The sequence below is a fragment of the Schistocerca piceifrons genome, chromosome 4 (genome assembly GCF_021461385.2).
Source record: "Schistocerca piceifrons isolate TAMUIC-IGC-003096 chromosome 4, iqSchPice1.1, whole genome shotgun sequence".
In the NCBI taxonomy this organism is placed as follows: Eukaryota; Metazoa; Arthropoda; class Insecta; order Orthoptera; family Acrididae; genus Schistocerca; species Schistocerca piceifrons.
The window spans coordinates 563,761,109-563,783,061 of NC_060141.1; the positions used below are offsets into that span (position 1 = coordinate 563,761,109).

Here is a 21,953-nt window from a genome sequence, read left to right on the forward strand (position 1 = left end):
ATTTGAACCATTTGAGCCATAAGTGAATGAAATTTTCAGAAACTCTGCATAACATTGAAAGCCACCTCTGGTGCTACATTCATTAATATTCCCGCATTAGGAAGTTCATAAAAGAATATTTTCTGGAGAAAAAACATAATATTTTTTGTTAATAAATTTAAAAAAGTATTTCTTAAAAACTATAATATGGATAAAGTAGATTTTAGTACAGTTGACTCTCTTAGCATCATGTAACATACAGTAAAAATATTAAGGTCCTGCATCAAATAGTTTTTTTTTAGAAATGGGTCAAATACTTGCCTAAATTAACATGGGTTAGATAGGCAGGGTGTGGTCCTCTTAATGATAAAAAATCTCCGTTCTTTCTTGACGGTAGCATATTGTGTTAGTCACTGTGCGCTTCGAGGCACAGTCACCTCCAGAGATGCAGCCTACAATTGGAGGACCTCCACTGCACTGTCATTATGATAAAAACGCGTATCAGAGAATGTTGTTTTCTCATGTACGACGTCGTGTCTTTAATTGCACTGCAGACGTACTGCAATGCATGTTTGCAATATAAATGTGGAACGGATTCTAGTTCGCTACGATACAGGTGTTCCCGAGGGAAGCGTCCTGAGACATCTGCTTTTCCTGATCTATACAAATGACCTGGGTGACAATCTGAGCAGTTCTCTTAGGTTGTTCGCAGATGATGCTGTAATTTACCGTCTAGTAAGGTCATCCGAAGACCAGTATCAGTTGCAAAGCGATTTAGAAGAGATTGCTGTATGGTGTGGCAGGTGGCAGTTGACGCTAAATAACGAAAAGTGTGAGATGATCCACATGAGTTCCAAAAGAAATCCGTTGGAATTCGGTTACTCGATAAATGGTACAATTCTCAAGGCTGTCGATTCAACTATGTACCTGGAAGTTAAAATTACGAAAAACTTCAGTTGGAAAGACCACATAGATAATATTGTGGGGAAGGCGAGCCAAAGGTTGCGTTTCATTGGCAGGACATTAAGAAGATGCAACACGTAATAGGGGAGAGAGTGTGGCAGATATGATACGCGAGTTGGGATGGAAGTCATTAAAGCAAAGACGTTTTTCGTCGCGGCGAGATCTATTTACGAAATTTCAGTAACCAACTTTCTCTTCCGAATGCGAAAATATTTTGTTGAGCCGAACCTACATAGGTAGGAATGATCATCGAAATAAAATAAGAGAAATCAGAGCTCGAACAGAAAGGTTTAGGTGTTCGTTTTTCCCGCGCGCTGTTCGGGAGTGGAATGGTAGAGAGATAGTATGATTGTGGTTCGATGAACCCTCTGCCAAGCACTTAAATGTGAATTTCAGAGTAATCATGTAGATGTAGATGTAGATATGCACGAAACCAGAAAAAATTTGAAGTTCTGTCCTGTTCGCATTGCAATGAAGAGGCTCCAACAGTAAGCTTCAATTGTGAAGATGAAGATAAAAATCGAAATATGCACTGGTTCATAAAGCAAGCTACTGTATGAGCAGCAGACAAAGTTTATATTTAATTTTCATAGCATTGTGAGTTTTGAAGGAAGCAGAATTTAGAAACATCTTGGTGACTTGGAGATGTGGCCAAATGACGGGGAAACTGGAGAGGGGAGTCTCAGAAGCGGGACGTGCTTGTGTGCACGTGCTCACCAGCAGTGATGGCCGCAGGGAGGCAGAGCGGGGCGTTATGCATTCAAATTCTCGAGTGCTGCATTACAAGGCGCGTCGAAGTAGGCCGGATGTGGATGTGTCCATTGTGTTGCGAAGGCAAGGGCAGCCCGCGCCGCGCTCCATCGGTCGCGTCCAAAGAAGTGGCTCCGGGCGCTGCTAGGGGAACTTCTCACTTTGTCTGCGGAGCCGGCCTGCAGCTAGGGATGCCAGTAAGACACTAGTACTAGTCGCAATAACAAAAGCCAAAAAAGTCCCTAATCCGTAGCCCCCTCAAAAACTGAGGCCTTGAGCCACTTGAATGGAAGATTCAGGACAGGGACTCTCAGAAACAATGCAGTTAGTTCGAGAAAAGAAAGACGTCTTGTAAATTTCGATCTTAGATCTACGATCCATATCTGTGTAACATCTGCGTCTTTCATGCTCACTTCCTTGAAAAGTGCTTAATGAGAACAGATGTGTGCTCACCGAAGGTTAAAGTTGCCTGGAGAGAGAAAAAATTTGCGGTTCCAATATTACGGTTCAACTGTCCTTGCCGGCCGGGGTGGCCGAGCTGTTCTAGGAGCCACAGTCTGGAACCGCGCGACCGCTACTGTCGCAGGTTCGAATCCTGCCTCGGGCATGGATGTGTGTGAAGTCCTTCGGTTCGTTAGCTTTAAGTAGTTCTAAGTTCTAGGGGACTGATGACCTCAGAAGTTAAGTCCCGTAGTACTCAGAGCCATTTGAACCATTTTTGTAACTGTCCTTGTGTCAATAAAGGGTTACAATTTTGTTGGGTTGTTTTTTAGATTCAAACTTGAGCTTGTGAGATGTACGTACATGGCTCAGTCACTTTAATGTGACCTCCGCCTATGTTCGATGTCAACGTGCAATAACCACTTACAGTCGACAGGTGGCACTATTAGCAGTGGAGGGCCAATTTGTCTGACTTCCTAAATGCCTTGATCATTTTCTTTCTGGCAAGCGTGAAAGCATTTCCAAAACCACAACGGATAGGGAGGACATGTGGTCAGAACACCGATCTTCCGGCCGGATGTCAGTTTCTGAGACCGGAGCCGATACTTCTCCATCAAGTAGCTCCTCATTTTGCCTCATAAGGGCTGAGTGCATCTCGCTTCCCAACAGCGCTCGGCAGAAGTAGTACAGGGTGTATCAAAAAGAATTATCCGACTTGGCAAGTCTATATTTCTCAAACTAATAAACATATACAATGAATTTTGTTTCTTGATGAACGGAAACTCAAGAAACTTTCTTTTTTTCTCGTACCTTTTCATCGGTGTTCAGTATTACCCCCTTGAGATGCACGGCATATGTCAAGGTTCAAAAATGGCTCAAATGGCTCTGAGCACTATGGGACTTAACATCTGTGGTCATCAGTCCCCTAGAACTTAGAACTACTTAAACCTAACCAACCTAAGGACATAACACACATCCATGCCCGAGGCAGGATTCGAACCAGCGACCGTAGCAGTCGCGTGATTCCGGACTGAGCGCCTAGAACCGCGAGACCACCGCCGCCGGCTTATGTCAAGGTGGTATTCAAATTGTTCAAATGGTTCAAATGACTCTAAGGACTACGGGACTTTGCACCTCAGGTCATCAGTCTCCTAGATTTAGAATTACTTAAGCCTGACTAACCTACGAACATCACACACATCCATGCCCGATGCAGGATTCGAACCTGCGACCGTAGCAGGCACGTGGCTCCGGACTGAAGCGTCTAGAACCGCTGGGCCACAGCGGCCGGCTTCAAATTGTTCCCACACTACAGCGAGTATGTCTTGAGTTACAGCTTCCACAGCTGCTCTTATGCGGTATCTCAATTCATTCATTGTTGTTGGTAACGGAGGCACATAAACAGAGTCTTTTACAAACTCCCACAAGAAATAATCACGTACAGACAGGACCGGTGACCTACGAGGCCACTAACGTAAAGCTGAATCATTTGGTCCAATGCGACCGATCCGTCGTTCAGTAATCCTTTGATTTAAAAATTCTCGCACTTCCAGACGCCAGTGCGGCGGTGGCCCATCATATTGTTAAATGAAGTCGTTCGAATCAGTCACCAGTTGCAGGAAAAAAAAGTTCTCAAGCTTTTCGAGATATCTGCTTCCTATAACAGTATGTGTTTGAGCATTGTCCCGCAAAATGATGGTCAGGTCCTGCAGAAAGTGTCATCGCTTCTGTTTCTAAGCTAGTCACAGGTTGTGTTCCAAAAATGAACAGCATAGAGACAGAAGTGATGACACTTTCTGGAGGACCTGACCATCGTTTTGCAGGACAATGCTCAAGCACGTACAGTGCAAGCTGTTACTGATTTGTTTGACTGATGGGGCTGCTAAGTGCTATACCATCTACTGCACTCCCCTGACTTAAGCCCTCGTAAGTTCAACTCGATTTCTAAACTGAAGGAAACACTTCACAGCATTCGCTTGAGAACTGCTAGAAATTCGTCGGGCAACAGACTGCGCAGCTCGAACTGTCAACACAACTGGCACTGCTAAGCGTATCGTACGACTTACACATCGCTGGCAACGGGTTATTCACAATTAAAGTTCCAACTCTCGTAAAAGTGGCCGGAATGAGTGGATACGGTTGCACGTGAAAGTATGCATATAACCGCACATCGAGACGCGCACACTACTTTTCCCCCCGCCACGTGATCCACACCGGTTCAGAGCGTAGTGCGGGCTGTGTCAGTGTGAGTAGAGCAGTGCAAACGGGGCGATGGTACTCACTGTGGAGCAGCGGGTGTTCGTTGTGGAAAGTTACATGACAACAAAGTAGTCGAAACGGCGTGGTCAGTTGATTGGTGAGAAGTTTACTGGTGTCGAAGTGCCAGGAAAGAGTGCCATGTGCCGCTTAGTCCGAGAATCGCGTCAGACAGGATCTGTTTTGAAAAAGTCACAAAACATTCCGAAACGTGCCCGCACACCAGAAAATGTGACCGCAATTCACCAGAAAATGCTTCAGAGTCCTTCCAAATCCATCCGACGCCTGTCGCAAAAGATCGGCGTATCAAGTCGATCACGCGGACGACTGCTCCACCCGAACGTGCGGTCTGGTCGCGGTCTTAGCTGGTTACGCAGGTCACGTAATCCCTCAGTGTGTGATTACTTTGTGTCGCGAGTTCTCAAGTCTAAAGTGTATCGCAACAACCGTCATAGCCTTCAAGAACTGCTGCAGTACATTGCGGATGAAACTGTAGCAATTCCAACAGTCCAGCTTCGATCCGCCTTCAGCAACTTGCTGATCAGAGCCCAATAGTGCCATGAGATGAATGGCGGTCACTATCAGCGTCTGCTATAGTCTGGTTAGTACTGTATTTCCTTTCCTATGCTGTGTTTCTTGCTACTCTTGAACTCTGTTCTCCGGGCCACTTTTATTTGCCGCACTCTGCGAGGGAACAAAAGAAAGAAAAATTTCTGTTTCAGTAGTAAAAGCGAACTGTAACTTCTTGCTTTCATCGGTTACCTGAAACTACACTTAAACTGTGGCGATACTAACCGATAAGCAGTCCTGGCAGCTCGTTATCTGTTATAGGTGGCACGGGCAGATTCCAAACGAAAAATGAATGACAGCAAGAGAAAATAAAATCCAATAAAAAATCAATCCACTGATGAAAACGGTGCGACAGAAGATTCAAAATAAAAAAAAACATTTAAACCATAACTGAAAGTACTAATAATCAGTCAGATTTACAAAGACTTATAAAAAAAATCATCACATGAGAAACAAACCCACGATATTACACACGTCAGGAGTGTAACTTGACCATTGCGCTGCGTCGCCATCTATCATTATGGCGTTTTTTTAAGCCCCATATACACTACTGGCCATTAAAATTGCTACACCACGAAGATGACGTGCTACAAACGCGAAATATAACCGACAGGAAGAAGATGCTGTGATATGCAAATGATTACCTTTTCAGAGCATTCATACAAGGTTGGCGCCTGTGGTGACACCTACAACGTGCTGACATGAGGAAAGTTACCAACCGATTTCTCATACACAAACAGCAGTTGACCGGCGTTGCCTGGTGAAACGTTGTTGTGATGCCTCGTGTAAGGAGGACATATTCTTACCATCACGTTTCCGACTTTGATAAAGGTCGGATTGTACCCTACCGCGGTTGCGGTTTATCGTATCGCAACATTGCTGCTCACTTTGGTCGAGGTCCAATGACTGTCAGCAGAATATGGAATCGGTGGGTTCAGGAGGGTAATACGGAACGCCGTGCTGGATCTCAAGGGCCTCGTATCACTAGCAGTCGAGATGACAGGCATCTTATCCGCATGGCTGTAACGGATCGCGCAGCCACGTCTCGATCCCTGAGTCAACAGATGGAGACGTTTGCAAGACAACAACCATCTGCACGAACAGATCGACGACGTTTGCAGCAGCATGGACTGTCAGCTCGGAGACCACGGCTGCGATTATCCTTGACGCTGCATCACAGACAGGAGCATCTGCGATGTTCAGTACTCAACAACGAATCTGGGTGCACGAATGGCAAAACGTCATTTTTTCGGATGAATCCAGGTTCTATTTACAGCATCATGATGGTCGCGTCCGTGTGTGGCGACATCGCGGTGAACGCACATTGGAAGCGTGTATTCGTCAACGCCATACTGGCGTATCACCCGGCGTGATAGTATGGGGTGCCATTGGTTACACGTCTCGGTCACCTCTTGTTCGCATTGACGGCACTTTGAACAGTGGACGTTACATTTCAGATGTGTTACGACCCGTGGCTCTACCCTTCATTCGATCCCTGCGAAACCCTACATTTCAGCAGGGTAATGCACGACCGTATGTTGCAGGTCCTGTACGGGCCTTTCTGTATACAGAAAATGATCGACTGCTGCCCTGGTCAGCACATTCTCCAGATCTGTCACCAACTGAAAACGTCTGGTCAATGGTGGCCGAGGAACTGGCTCGTCACAATATGCCAGTCGCTACTCTTGATGAACTGTGGTATCGTGTTGACGCTCCATGGGCAGCTGTACCTGTACCCGCCATCCAAGCTCTGTTTGACTCAATGCCCAAGCTTATCAAGAGCGTTATTACGGCCAGAGGTGGTTGTTCTGGGTACTGATTTCTCAGGATCTATGCACCCAAATTGCGTGAAAATGTAGTCACATGTCAGTTCTGGTACAATAGATCCGTCCAATGAATACCCGCTTATCATCTGCACTTCTTCTTGGTGTAGCAATTTTAATGGCCAGTAGTGCAGATCCAGTTGCAACAATGATATGCCGCATTCCGAAAGTTTGGCCTCATGCAATTTCGCATGAAGCTTTCCTGCTGTAGGCTAATCTCTGAGCCGGCCGAAGTGGCCGTGCGGTTAAAGGCGCTGCAGTCTGGAACCGCAAGACCGCTACGGACGCAGGTTCGAATCCTGCCTCGGGCATGGATGTTTGTGATGTCGTTAGGTTAGTTAGGTTTAACTAGTTCTAAGTTCTATGGGACTAATGACCTCAGCAGTTGAGTCCCATAGTGCTCAGAGCCATTTGAACCATTTTTTTTTTTTTTTGCTAATCTCTGAATACAGGAATAGGAACAGGAAATGAACTGACAAGTTGCTGTGGCAGTATGGAAACGGCGAAGAGTTCGGTCGTGACTTTGAGCGCTCTGATTGCAGGAAGACAACTCCTACGCATGAAGTGTCAGCTATGAAGAAATTTTAATCACACTATAGTTGTCTCATGGAACGTTGGAAGCAAAAATCTGGAAATGACGATCTCACAAACATTCTGCGTGACACGTCATGCTGAGAACACTGGACTTTAGGCAAGACAACGTAGAGCGTAACCAAGGAGCCACAAGTTTCTAACTTCTCTCTCTGTAATACGGCTCTTTCCAATAACTCTGAGGAATGCACCGTGGCAGTAAAAGTCGGAATAGTTGCACGCCGGTCGCGCTGCACTCGAGGTTTCTCGCTTTGCCCGCGCACGGCCTCTACCCGCAAAAAGCACCGGCACAGCATCGCCAGCGGCGAACGGGCGAGCGACTAGGATTTACGAGGCGGAAACCGCCGCACGGGAGGTGGCAGGCTTCGCGGAAGACCGTTTTACGGCGTCACGGGCGACGTAAACAACATGCAAATTAGATAAGAGGAAACGAGGATGACGCCGCGAAACATCTAGCGAACGCTGCCGCTACCAGAGCACTTCTTCAACGATCTGTGGTTCTCTGCTGCGAAGAGTTGAGCCTAAAATGCTACATCGGTTCCTTTTGGAGCGACAGTTTAAGGGTATCGTACGCTGCAGCTGCACTTGTGGGCGTCTGTAGCGGCTTCTGCGGTCTGCGGGGTAATGGGAGCTGCCGCGCACGTTATGCGCAGGCGGCACGTGTTTCCTGCGCACATACGAAAGCGTCTCGTAACGTCTTCATACTCGCGCAGTTGCGACTGCTTCAGAGCGCTCGGACTGCACCTGGCGAAAGAATACTTCCTTCTTCTTCGCTAGTGGTTCCAAGCCTTCGGTAACTACTCATTGCAAAGGAGGGGGCGGTTGGGGAGGGGGCAGGGAATTAAATTTCCTGAGGAGTGAAAGCAGTAAGCGTCCTACTGAATAGGGAAACGATTAACTGCGCATTTTCAAAACAAAAAATATTCTTCTGATTTTTGGTGTGCTTAATCCTGGGATGACAGTAAATCTTTATCACCAAACATTTTTAAAAAATTAGCACTCAAAATTTTAAAGAAGTACCCTTTTAACGACGTACGAGGTGTGACAATAAAGTAATGAGACTGATTTTCTTTGCAAGATGTGGCAACCCTGCAGGCTTGCGTAGGCACCTTGGTCTATAAGCTGCTTCTAGTCCAAGCGGCACATCGATGCAACATTGATACCACGCATAAGCCGCTACAGACTCCCAAAAGCGCAGCTGCAGCGTTCGATACCCTTAAACTGTCGCTCCAAAAAGAACCGATGCCGCATTTTAGGCTCAACCCTTCGCAGCAGAGAACCACATACCGTTGAAAGAGCGCTCTGGTAGCGGCAGCGTTCGCTAGATGCAACTGCTCTCGTCTCTCGTCACGGAAATGGAACCGCATAATATTGCGCAACGATATGACGGTATGGCATTTATCTTTGCGTTAAATTGGGTGAAAACGCGACGACAACTTACGGTAAGCTTCAGAAGGCTTTTGGAGAGGATGTTATGTCAAGAGCTCAAGTTTTTCGTTGGCATAAAATGTTTAGTGAAGGCATAACGAATGTTGATGAAGACCGCAGTGGACGACCGTCAACCTCACAGACGGATGTCAACTTGGCCAGGGTGCATGAACTTGTACGATCTGATCGAAGATTATACGTGAAAACGATTGCAGAAGAACTGAACATCAATCGAGAAATGTGCCAACATTGCTGATAATTGGACTCTGCATCACGATAATGCGCCATCCCATACTGCTCTGTCAGTACAGCAATTTTTAATCTCAAAACAAATTTCAGTACTACCACAGCCACCTACACGTGCGGCTTTTTTCTATTTCCAAGAGTCAAAACGGCGGTCAAGGAACACGATTTTCAAACAAGACAAGATGCCCAAAAAGCTGTGACGAGGGTCTTGGAGGATATTACAGAAGATGAATTCCAGAAATATTACCACCAATGGCAGAAGCGCTGGAAGAAGTGTGTGCAATCAGAAGGGAACTACTTTGAAGGAGACAACACTAAACTTGACTAAAACGGTAAGCAGCATTTTTTTTTCACATCAGTCTCGTTACTATATTGTCGCACCTCGTAGCTTCTGGTGAGTTTGTAGATAAGAAATATCAGAGGAACACCTTACGTGCTTCGTAAAGGATCGTGAACGCCACGTTTGTATGTCCTGAAGATGTCTGAAAATCGTCAAAAAAGAAGAAAAAAGCTTTTAAACTTGCTGCTCCAGTTATAAGGAGCGCTCACAAAGTTCCCGTTTGAGGGGGTATTTGCAGCGTATATCCAACGTAGCGCGACTCCAATGCGGGTATATAAGTTCCAGCTATGTAGGCAAGGGAGTAGTCAAGTCTAAAGTGTATCTCAACAACCGTAGCAGCCTCCAAGAGCTGCAGCAGAACATTTCGGATGAGATTACAGCTACTCCAGCAGTCCAGCTTCGATCAGCCTTCAGGAACTTGCTGGCCAGAGCCCAGTAGTGCCATTAGATGAATGGCGGTCACTATCAACGTCTGCTATAGTCTGGTTGGTGCTGTATTTCCTTTCCTCTGCTGTGTTTCTTTGTACCCTGCAGCTCTGTTCTCCGGGCCACTTTTATTTGCCCCGCCCTCCATTAATTACACTCTCTTTGATCATGGCACTTGCTGAAAGCAAATCTCAACGAGAAAACAGAAGACGGAAAAATTTCAGTTTCAGCCCTACGAGCGAAATGTAACTTTAGTATGGCATTTGTGTCTTTCCAACGTGTCAACGCGGGAACGTCAACTATGGTGACGTTAAAAGCAAATGCGTCCAAACAGGACCAACGTGCTGTTATCCTTTTCTCCGCTGCCGAAGAATAATTATTGCTACACATCCGTCGGAGAACGAAGAATGTGTATGGTGTAGCATGTCGTCGAAAATCACCACCGTGTAATGGTGCGGCAAGTTTCGAGGAAGGGCTGAAGGATACGTCATGATGCGTGTAACCCACATGCAACACTGTCTTCAGTGATTACTTGTACGCAGCAGATATGTGTAGATGGGAATGGCATGACCGATTGGTCCACATTTCAAGAATTGTTGGCTTCCAGAGATACCATTATAGGAACTTTTCTTATAGTTTTCTACCGTGGGGATATGGAAAACTCTTTTTACAAAAATCCTGTACTCCTGTCTCAATCAACATGTTGGAAAAGTCCTCAAGATTCCTCTCTTTAAGTCAATTTGATTTTTTCCCTGAAAATTTGGGTGACATCAGCGAAGAACAAGATGACTGCTTTCGTCAGGACATAAAAGTGAAGCAACGACGGTATGATGGAGTACTAGTGCCGGTCGCTCTCCCAACATATGCAATTCGTAGGAGATAAATCTATGTTATGTTCATTAAAGAAATGAGAGAAAGGAAATATAAGCCAATGGGCGCACAGTTCCCATGTAATAATGAGGTACTGTCATGTTTATGCTTCACCTTGTATAGCGCCCGCTGCTTCGCTCGCGTAGACGGTATGGTCTATATATTTTTTTGTGTGTTTGTTTGTTTCTTTTTATTTAATCGAATTTTGTATTGTTCACAAAGTGAAACACCTTCTTAACTTTTCACACTAAATAAGGCCATAGAACCATGGTCTTTTCCAAATGTACTTCTCACCAAAAAGCGATTCTGGTAGTTGAAATCCAAGGTTTCTGTCAGTCATGCCCTTTTCTTTCGTATCGTGATATTTCCAAATAAACTTTCATCCTCCAACACATCTTTCTTTACATCTAACCGACAAGTGCTATACCAGTTCTAATAGATTTAGCTTTAATGTTTTTAATACAACGAAATATTTTCTTAAAAAAGTTCTTCCCCCATTTCACCTTCTACGAGGTTGAATTTTCGAAATCTCTGAAATAATGCAAAACTGCCTAAAGAGTGACGTGCTTTGAAAAAAAGTCTTTCATTCCCTATTTCACCTCCTTAGAGATGAATTTCGAAGAATCCTTTCAATAACGAAGATGCAGTTACCAAAACTAGGTCAGGCATGAATTCAATCGCGGAAAGACTACGAGATCAAGAGATTACTTAACTTCTTTCTTTTCGTTGCTTATTGCTGTATCCTCACGGGGTCAGCTTGTTAATTCGTATTTGGTAACGCTTTTGGTAGAGAGTAAAACTGGTTCAAATGGCACTGAGTACTATCACTTAAACCTAACTAACCTAAAGATATCTCACACATCCATGCGCGAGGCAGGATTCGAACCTGCGACCCTAGTGGTCGCGCGGTTCAGGACTGAAGCGCCTAGAATCGCTCGGCCACAGCGGCCGGCTGGTAGAGAGCAGCTGGATGCCCTTCCTGTCGTGTTGTGACTGTTTGTGTATCGTATTTCCTGAGGTGGGAACGGGGACCAGCGCAACTTCAGTCGTGTAGATTCAATCCGGGTCTGACTCGCCTTCTAGTCTTCAAAGTTAGCGCACTCCGCGTTACGCTATATGGGCAAGTGCAGTAAGCACTTGTCATCACCAATAAATTTTAGTAGCAACTACTTTCCTGTTTTGGAAATTCCTGCACTCAAACGCCTGGATTCTGTAGCCATTTTAAATGAATGACAGAATATTTTCAGATACATCGTATCAATTCAATGTACGAATCACTTGTCTTCGGCGAAGACAATACTCCAAAAATATATTTTGATAAAACAGAACCGGCAACACTTTGGCCAAAGGTAATCGTTATAATCGTAAACAAGCGTTTAAGAATGCTAATCCTAATCACTACAACTTGACGATATTGGGTGATAACTTTTGTTGGGGTGTTATCTGTTGTCTAATCCCGTTCAGGGAAAATTTTGTTGCGGGTATTAACTGTTGTCTGATCCCTTCCAGAATGGTGGGTACAGCATTCTACCAACTAGATACTATATCTGCATCTACATCTGCATATATACTCCGCTAGCCACCAAGCGGTGTGTGGCGGAGGGCACAATTCGCCCCAACGCCATATTTCCCCCCTTCTGTTCCACTCGCGGATCGCGCGAGGGAAAAACGACTGTCTGAACGCCTCAGTACGAGCTCTAATTTCCCTTATCTTTGACTGGTGATCATTGCGCGACTTGAAACTTGGTGGTAATAATATATGTGTTCGTTGTCGGAGTAGCTTTCCTTACACTACGTTCAGTGGATCGTATACAAACAAACAATTATCAAGAACATCAGACAGCGTGGGAAAAATGCTCAAGTACGGCAGTGAGCTCAGTAATCTGTTCAGTACAGTAATCTGAACTGATGTACTACATCGCAGACTTTCATAAGAAAATGTAAATACAGTTATAATGTTCCACGTGTACCATAGAGCGTAATTATCATTGCAGTTTAGTGTATGGCTAAAGATAAGGAAAGTACCGAGACATGTCTGTAATTATAGGACAAACATATAACAAGCTTACATGTGCATGTCTACTCCTCAAGTCGCCGTAAGGAGGGTTCATTGCGTACCAGTATATCCTGTCCCCCCTTCCCACTTTCCGTACTCCATTTGCGAATGTTACGTGAACAGTCACTTTCCGAAAGCCTAGTATTATTATTGCACGCATCATTGACAGAGATTTTGGGATCCCATCATTACGTATCACATCCTTCTGCATACAAAGTACACCGAGGTGGCAAAAATCATTGGATACCCCCTAATACCGTGTCGGACTTCCTTTTCCCCGGCGCAGTGCCGCAGCTCGATGAGGCATGGCAATCCCCTGGAGAAATATTGAGCCACGTTGCCTTTATAGCCGTCCATAATTCCGAAAGTGTTGCCGGTGCAGAATTTTGTGCAAGAACTCACCTCTCGCTTACGTCCCACAAATGTTCGGTGGGATTCATGTCGGGCGATTCGGGTGGAGAAATCATTCGGTCGAATTGTCCAGGATGTTCTTCAAACCAGTCGCATACAATTGTGGCCCGGTAACATGGCGCATTGTCATCTACAAAAATTCAATCTTTATTGGAGAACATGAAGTCCACGGATGGCTGGAAATGGTCTCCAGGTAGCCCGCCATAACCATTTCCACTGAATGATTGGTTCAGTTGGACCAGAGGACCCACTCCGTTCCATGTAAACAGAGCTGACGCCATTATGGAACCACCAACAACTTGCATAGTGCCTTGTTGATGGGGTCCATGACTTCGTGAGGTCCGCACCACACTCGAACCCTACCACTAGCTCTTACCAACCGAAAACGGAATTCATCCGACCAGGTCACGGTTTTTCAGTCGTCTAGTGTCCAACCGATATTGTCGGGAGCCCAGGAGAGGCGTTGCAGACTATGTCGTGCTGTTAGTAAAGGCACTCTCGTTCGTCGTCTGCTGAAGTAGGCCATTAACGCCGAACTTCGCTGCACTGTCCTGGCAGATACATTCATCGTACTCCCCACATCGATTAATGCGCTTAATGCATACAGTGTTGCTTGTCTGTTAGCACCGACAGCTCTTCGCAAACGACAATGCTCTCGGTCGTTAAGTGAAGGCCGTCGGCCACTGCATTGTCCTTTGTCAAAGGTAATGTCTGAAATCTGGTACTCTCGGTATACTCTTGACACTTTGGAGCTCGGAATATTGAATTCCCTAACGGTTTCCGAAATGGAATGTCCCACGCGTCTAGCTTCAACTACTATTCCGTGTTCAACGTGTGGTAAGTCCCGTCGTGCGTCCGTAATCACGTCGGAAACCTTTTCACGTGAATCACCTGAGTAGAAATGTCAGCTTCGCCAACGTACTGCCCTTTCATATCTTGTGCACACGATACTGCTACCATCTGCATACGTGCACAGCTGTATCCCATGACCTTTGTCACCGCAGTCTACGCTTTCGTGAATTATGTTTGTTCGCCGCCGTGGAACATTTACTTGGTTAGCTTAGCAGAAGAAATAGAGAGGATTAAAAGAACAGCTACGCGTTTTGTTACAGTTAATTTAGACAGGGCGAGAGAGCACAGAATTGCTGAAATAACTGCAACATCAGCTGTACGGAACTCCTAAAATTCGGAGAGTCCAAACCTCAAATGAGGCAAAAGCTTCCTCTAAATCATATCTCACCCAGTAACCAGGCGGACTGAAATCACTGAATGGGGTATGATGATTGTTTCACCACGTAACCTCCGCCAAACCTAAGACGCTAGTAGGCGGAGTACAGATGTAGATATAGATTTGTTTGGCATTTACGAAAGAGATATTACTTGTAGTTTGAAAAAAAATCCGTACTTTTCTAGTTTTGCGAAATATACACCATCCCACGCGACAGAGCTTCCTTCCAGCATACGCACATTCTATATTTTTAGATCTGGTACCGGCTTTTAACGATTCCTCTATCAAACAATGTTCTATTCTTACTTCGTACGTTAAAGAAACTGGAAAGTCTACGGTTTGCGCTCCGCCCTTACGTCTATTGTGTACGCTTTGAGATGCCCAATCATGTATTCCAGAGACAGAGCTCTGCAGAATCTTGTAACTATCCGCAGGAAAACAACAGAAAATTTACTCTTTCCGTCACTGACGCCTGGGGGTTATATAATTCAATAAAACTTCACGTTGATCGAAGACACTTTAACTTCAGTGAGACCATTACATAAGCTAACATCAAGCCAAAGAGGCGGTGCTACGGCGCTTCTAGTGTCCGCAGCTAATGTAATTGGCAATAAAATGTTGCGAACCAGCGTCCTGCCGGCAACGCAGCTTCCCACTGCGTCTCTTGAAGTTGGTGTTAGCGTGCTGCCTTCTGTAGCCAGAAATGAAAGCTACAGAGGAATCGCTCTCTTTCGTTTTCAATTTTTGTTATTGTTATTGAATACAATTCCCTTTTAATGACACTACATTGTCTCTGCACATCTATTGCAAACATCTTCCGTCAAGAACGATCCCCGCTCCCTACCAACACAGAAAACTGAGCAACAGCTGCAGACCCTGGACTATTAGCATGCGCCGGAAGTGAAACACCACTACGATGGCAACAGATTCTCCTCTCTAGTGTCCAGAGGCGCTACACACCAAGAACGAAAGTCGCGAATCACTGATCTGGTAAGGGACGATTCACTGAACTTCGGGACAAATAACTGAGTATAATAAATACTGGGAGGGATAACACGGCAGTTTTATAAAAAACTAAAAAATCCAATAAGCAACTATGCGATGGATTTGTAATCTTATATAATCATTTAAGCAGTAAGCCACTGCGACTCTATATGAGAAGAGAACCAGAACGATTGATTGATGCAAAAGTACCTGTCGAGAATCGCAGATCATACATGCTGATAATATCATAGTTATTAACGTGTAGGTTAAATTCCAAAGTGTAGTAACAGATAAGCCACCTTGTCTAACAAACACGATAATTATGGGTATATATCTGCACTTAATGGCACTGTCAGTCGCCGCCGAAATATTGGCAACAATAATGGAATCTTCAACACGGCTGACACGTATGCTCTAAGAACATAAGTAATTACGTTTTCAATTATAGGAGAGATTTAAACTGCGCTAAACCTTTGTACAGGAGAAACATGAGGTTCACAGCGGAACATATTGCAGGAATTTTTCGAAAGAATGTAGCACGATGATAATAGCTTTTCACTAAATTTGCAGTTATAATTTATGTTTATTAGAAAACAACAAATGAGTGTAAGGAAAGAGAGATGTACTATGCATTGCGTTAAATAACCGTCGTTAAGAACTGAGGAAAATTTATCTATTTTAACGCTTTTAATGACAGACATAAAAATTGTCGCAAAAGCATTATCAAAATGGTCTCTCTAATACAGAATAGTCTACGGTTCGTAAGAAATTCAGCGATACGTGCTGATTGCGTACTACGATTATCTGTACGGTTCGTAATACTTTTAGAGGATACTGTTGCTTGCATACCGTAATTGCAAGTGTTTGCTACGCACGAGTAAGAGAGTAGAGTATTTGCTTTGATAGGTGGATTACGCTTCTCTTCGCTTCCAATTTTCTTTCCTTTTTTTTTTCTTTCTAACGTAAAGACATGCACTTCGCCAATAGGGCGGTTTTCAACGTAAGTTCCACTGCATCACATATGTTCCAGTCCTTCGTAGTCTGTGAATGACATTCAAACGTATTTAAAGATCACACACAGTGACCGTATTTTATACCCACAGTCATTGGTCTGAGCGAGAGTGGGTCCGAACGACGGCGGTGCTGCTCTGTCGCACTATTCAATGAGCGCAGCGAAGTGTTCACCTTCGAAACAATAATCTAACAGGAGAACGACCTCACCTTGAGCATACAGATGTGTCTAAGAGATACATAACTGGTATCCGTGAAAATTATACGTTGCACACAATAATGCCATATGGTGCATGCTTCGTAACGCTTCACTATCGCCTCGTAATTAGCACTGAAAAGAGACTGTAGGTGACAAGTTCTATTGTTCATTTGCACTGCTTTATGAATATACTAAGAGATACGCTTTTCACCAGAAGATCTAGCAAGTGAGCACATCTTTGTCCGAAGCAGGAGTCGAAGCCAGTAATGTCACTTAAAAACGCAACAGCACTACTCAGAGAAAAGAAATGATGACGACATGTTGCACCCTCAGTAACATATTGTGCATAGGCAATTACATACTACCGGGACAGATCGCGCCATTAGAAAACACAGCGGATGCTGCCACGTTACTCTCCCGTATCTCTTACGTGCGGTTACCAAGAAGACGTTATCTGCTAACCGAGCACTTCTCACATTTTACTAGTCGTTCCCCCGTAGCAGTGGACGACCCTGATAACACGTTATCTCCGACCGCGCTTAACAAGAGCTGCTGTCGTCCTCAGGACAAGCTAGAACACACCCTCGAGAAATTCCACTCTTCAATTACTCCTCTCTCTTCCCCGCGTCCGCTAGGGGACAAGCGAGAAGATCTTTTCCGTTTCCGGATCCCGTTTCCGTGGCGCACCTGTGGACAAAGCTGCTACGCGGGATGGTGGGCGGTAAGAAATCGATCTATAATGAGAAGAATGGTGGGTCCGTAATTGGATGAGCACTACTTGCGGTAGCTACCGGTCGTTACACTACTGACCGACTTCCCCACTGAGTCGCGTCGATTAGCTGTCGTCGCACCGACGCCCACCATATGCCTCGCAAATTAAGCCGGTTGTACGCGCACTCTCGCTAAACCTGACGGCGAAACCACGTGCTGACGCTCCGTAGACGCGCTCCCGGCCCGTCACTGCGAATGCGGCCGGCTCAATGAGCGAATAGTAGTACCATATGGTCGCGCACACGCACGTACACACGCGCGCTGAGACACACACTCACCTGCATTAGTGGTAGTCCCATGCCTTCGGCGCTGACCGAGGGAGTCGCAGTGTCTTCCTTCTTCGGCTGTGTGGCCGCGGCGTTGGTTTTCACGGTGGTGGCTGAGCTCGGTGCACTGGCTTTCGTATCTTCCATTTCTGGTCGTGTTGTTACAGTAATCTATCCTACAAGAATAAAACGACTAACTATCTTACGCCTACTGCAAGTACCGAGTTTCGAAAGACCGTCTGATACTTATTTCTGCGCCGAGCCAAGAAAATAGGGGGAGAGCTACCGGAGAAAAAGAGAAACTGCTTTCTACGATTCGAGTAAAAAACGACGGAGTTAAAATTTTGAACTTTTCGGTTGGTATATTTTTGAGTGTGTTTTCGCCTGGATGGTGTTCGGCGAAGCGTGTGAGACTTTCCTTGAGTGTGAACCGAGCCGGGACGAGTGGTGCGCAAGTGGAGGGTTTTTGGACTCGACGCGATAGCTGCACACGCCACACTAAAGCAGATGCCCTACGGCGGGGTCTGCGGCGCCGGCGGACTATGGAGAGGGGGGCGGGGAGGGGAGGGCAAAGGGAGCAGCGGCGCGGCTGTGCGCGGGACGAACACGAAACCGCCCAGCGCGCATGCGCGCCGCCTCACTGGAGCAGCCGCGCGCTTTCTGGTGCCGTCCGGAACAGGAAGCACTTGTTGAGGTAGACCACACTAGTAGCGACTCACGGGTCTGTGCAGCTGTTTAGTCAGGTCACGGCGGTACTAGCATCTTCGGTATTAGCCAAGTCCCACACCCCGACGTTTGCGAGACATTAATAACTATAGAAGTCGTTTCGGTAGTCATCATCTGTAACACCCCACCCGTCACTTATCTGGTTTTGGTGTGTGTTCACCCCAGGTAATTGACGAACAGAGTGATAAACTGTCGCAATGTCGGATAACGCAAAAAAGTAATAAGGCCCTGTGACTCCTGATTGAACAGCGGTGGTAGTGTTGACATTAATTGATTCAGAATTGATCCCTTTTAATTAAAAAGGGGTGCACATTGATTTTATATTCAGCTATTGAACACCAGATGCAAATGTTGAACATAACATTAATTAAGAAAGTGACTTGGGATTTCAACTACTTGGTTGGAAACAGATGAAGTCGATTAGCACAGATTTATTTTAACTCACGACCTTCAATCATCACATTATATGACTCTCCTAACAGGCAGCGGTAATAAATTGCGTTTGCGTGGAGTAAAGCGCAATAAATCAAAAGTAATTCCTATCGACTGACCCAGGCATAATGCGAAGTGCGAGAAGAATTCTACAATACACGGCCCATGAAACACTCGTGGAAACTTTGCCGACGTGATCCAACAAATTAATCAGTGGCCGGAGCGAGCGCAATATCACCGAATTCAGCATGGCGGCGCGGCGTCGTTATGTGGACGTCGGCCGACCTCGTGATGCTGCAAGGCTGCGCTCGTCTATTCACTCCTAGCTATCTTGCTCAGTACATAGCTGAACGAAAACTTTGTATCTCCAAGCTCAATCGTTCCGTTAGCTAAGTCCTAAACTGCAGAGATGCTAACTCTCTCTCAGGCAAGCTGAGTAAAGAACGCCATGTCCGCACTCTAGGCAAGCTGGGAACGGAAGACCTCTACAGAGACTTCTCCCAGGCCGCTCTTCGCCTCGGTTTCCCCTCCAGCAAAATCACTTACGCCAATTGCAGCGCAAGTAGCGTTAATTATGCGTCGCTTCCCAGCGCCGACCAATGCCTGCTCTGGGAAGTGAACAAATTTCCACAAAATTTCCCTTCCTCTCAACTTCTGCTATTTAGCTCCTCCCAGGCCACCTATCAAGGTTAGCATCTGCACAAAACACCAATTTTTCCGGAATTCTGACTCCCAGGAGAGTACTTCAAATTCCTTGGTCCTACGTTCCCATCAGAGGCCGGCGTATTTCATTCTGTCGCTCTTCACCTTATTTACTTCAGACTCTGTGGACTGTGGATTCAGCGTGAAGTTGCTATAGTCGCGAACACACATATTTTTACCTCTGTTGACTGCTCCACCAAAGCTTTGCACGGCTTTCTCACATGTTTCACTGAAGACGGGACGACGGACATTTATCAACAGGCATACAAGTTCTCTGTCTGCTTCCCGGTACACCAGCATGGGGTCAACCACCCACTCACTGTCACTCATCTCAAGGCAGCTGGAGGCTGCTCCCCATTACCGCTTTCTCAGAGCTTGAGCTGCCCTAAGCTGCCTATTGTCGCTTCTCTTCGCCACTCCCCAGCCAGCTACGGTCAACTCTGTATACTTCCCTGGGATAAACTAGCCTCCAGTAAATCAACGCGTTTCCATAAAGTTTTTCATGTCATGTGAATTACTTTAAAACCATCACCTGACATTAATTATTCCAATATGTCCATACTATACCCTCTACAAGATGCATTGTGCCTTGTCAATCATTTTTGTTCAGCCTTACTGTTCGCTCAATGTGAGTTAGGTGATCTTTAATGACTTCATGTAAGGGGCATAGTTCTTGCCATCTTACACATCATGTATCGACTTGCATACGGTAGCATGCCTGCCTAATATGTTCCAAAAAGCTGCTCGTAAAAACGGGATTTCCAGTACTCATACCTCAGGTTCTATTGGTGATAAATATGTACAGTCAAGTGTTTTGGATAGCGCTTGGCCTAGGGACCATTTGCGTACCCAACAGAAGCGTAATAGTATCACTGTCCTATCATACGGGTTCAAAGCATGAATATTATGCATTTCCTTCCGCTACCTCTTTTTGCATCGGATGTGATCTACGGTGCACTTGATGGGACTTACGGTGGCACCATTGCGGTTTCTCGGGAAACGCCACAGAAAGGGATTTTTTACTTTATTTTCGCCGTCGCCAGTGGACCAAAACCGAGTCGAGGATTTCAAGACGGCTATGCACAGCAAATGGTTGAAATTATTACGATAAATTCGCAAGATCCCGATCTCCAACAATCTTGAAAATATTCTAGTTATCTTCTTCCCTTTCCGAGATACAGAGGTTCAAAGTTACCCTATTTGTACACGTAAAATCTTACGGTACGTAGAATCTGATGCGAGGCGAAAACGTAGTTTAAAGTGACGTAGCACTGAAAAATATGCTGTAAAGTATCGCCGTTATCATTTGGCAATCCAATGTTTTAGCACTGAAGCCCATGCAAAAAACATTTGTACGTAAAATCTAGCATGAGCAGTAAAATTAGGTTTGGTTGTTTCAGTTTCATATACATAAACTATCTAAACTTTAATAACCAATACATCTTTTTCATATGAGTTATATGAGCAGCTTCATCATGGAAAGAAGGGAACCAGCGGAAAAACGCTCTTTCTGGAGCAGAAAAAATGCGAATATGTTCCTCTTTATTTAAAAGACTTTGATAAAAAGTGGGGTAGAAGTTTCCTAATTCTACCTTCCTCAGCAAAAGTAGTAAATGCTGGATGATAGTAGATGGTGATTGTATTATAGAAAGAGCGTAGGAGACAATGGTAGTGTGAGAGAAAGAGAGGGACACAGTGGCAATGGAACATGGTTAACAGTGGCAGAACCTAGCTAGGAAAAGAGTGAAGGAGGCAGTGTAAGGAGATGATTGGCTGGGTGGGGGAGGAATAAGGGGAGAGGGAAAGTGGAAATGGGTGAGAGCCAGTGATAATGAGAGACAGAGTATATGACAATGACAATGAGGAAGAGAGAGATAGTGGCAATGAGAAAGACAGTAGCGGTAAGAAGGCAGTATAAGACATTAGCAGTAAGATTGAGCAACTGGGAGACAGTGAAAGCAAGAGAAGACTGTAGTAATAGGACAGGAAGTAGGAGACTGTGGCTGTGACACAGGAAGCAATGACCGAGCGAGGTGGCGCAGTGGTTAGACACTGGACTCGCATTCGGGAGGACGACGGTTCAATCCCACGTCCGGCCATCCTGATTTAGGTTTTCCGTGATTTCCCTAAATCACTCCAGGTAAATGCCGGGATGGTTCCTCTGAAAGGGCACGGCCGACTTCCTTCCCCATCCTTCCCTAATCCGATGAGACCGATGACCACGCTGTCTGGTCTCCTTCCCCAAACCAACCAACCAACAGGAAGCAATGATAGAGAGACACAAAGAGATAATGACAAAAAACTGGGCTGAATGAGTGATTAAGGAAGGGCATCTGGGAGTGGATGGGCATGACCGACTTACTGCGATGGATTAGTGGGTGTGAGTGAGTTACAGCTGGGGGAGCTTGTGCGAATTTGAGGTGTGCTGCACGTTAAAAGAAAAGCGCGAATATGTTCATACGCCAAAATGTTTCGGAAAATTTT

At 45.4% G+C, this 21,953-nt stretch overlaps 1 protein-coding gene across 2 annotated transcripts in view; it reads right to left on the bottom strand.

The window, feature by feature from the left end:
* Positions 1-18,126, bottom strand: part of LOC124795367 — a 285,690-nt gene extending 267,564 nt beyond the window's left edge. For both annotated transcript variants that reach the window (XM_047259371.1, XM_047259370.1), the window contains exon 1: positions 17,622-18,126. In XM_047259371.1, coding sequence (XP_047115327.1) covers positions 17,622-17,756 — 135 coding nt within the window. In that variant the 5' untranslated portion in view covers positions 17,757-18,126. The remainder of the gene's footprint in view (positions 1-17,621) is intronic.
* Between the last annotated feature and the right edge of the window lie 3,827 nt (positions 18,127-21,953).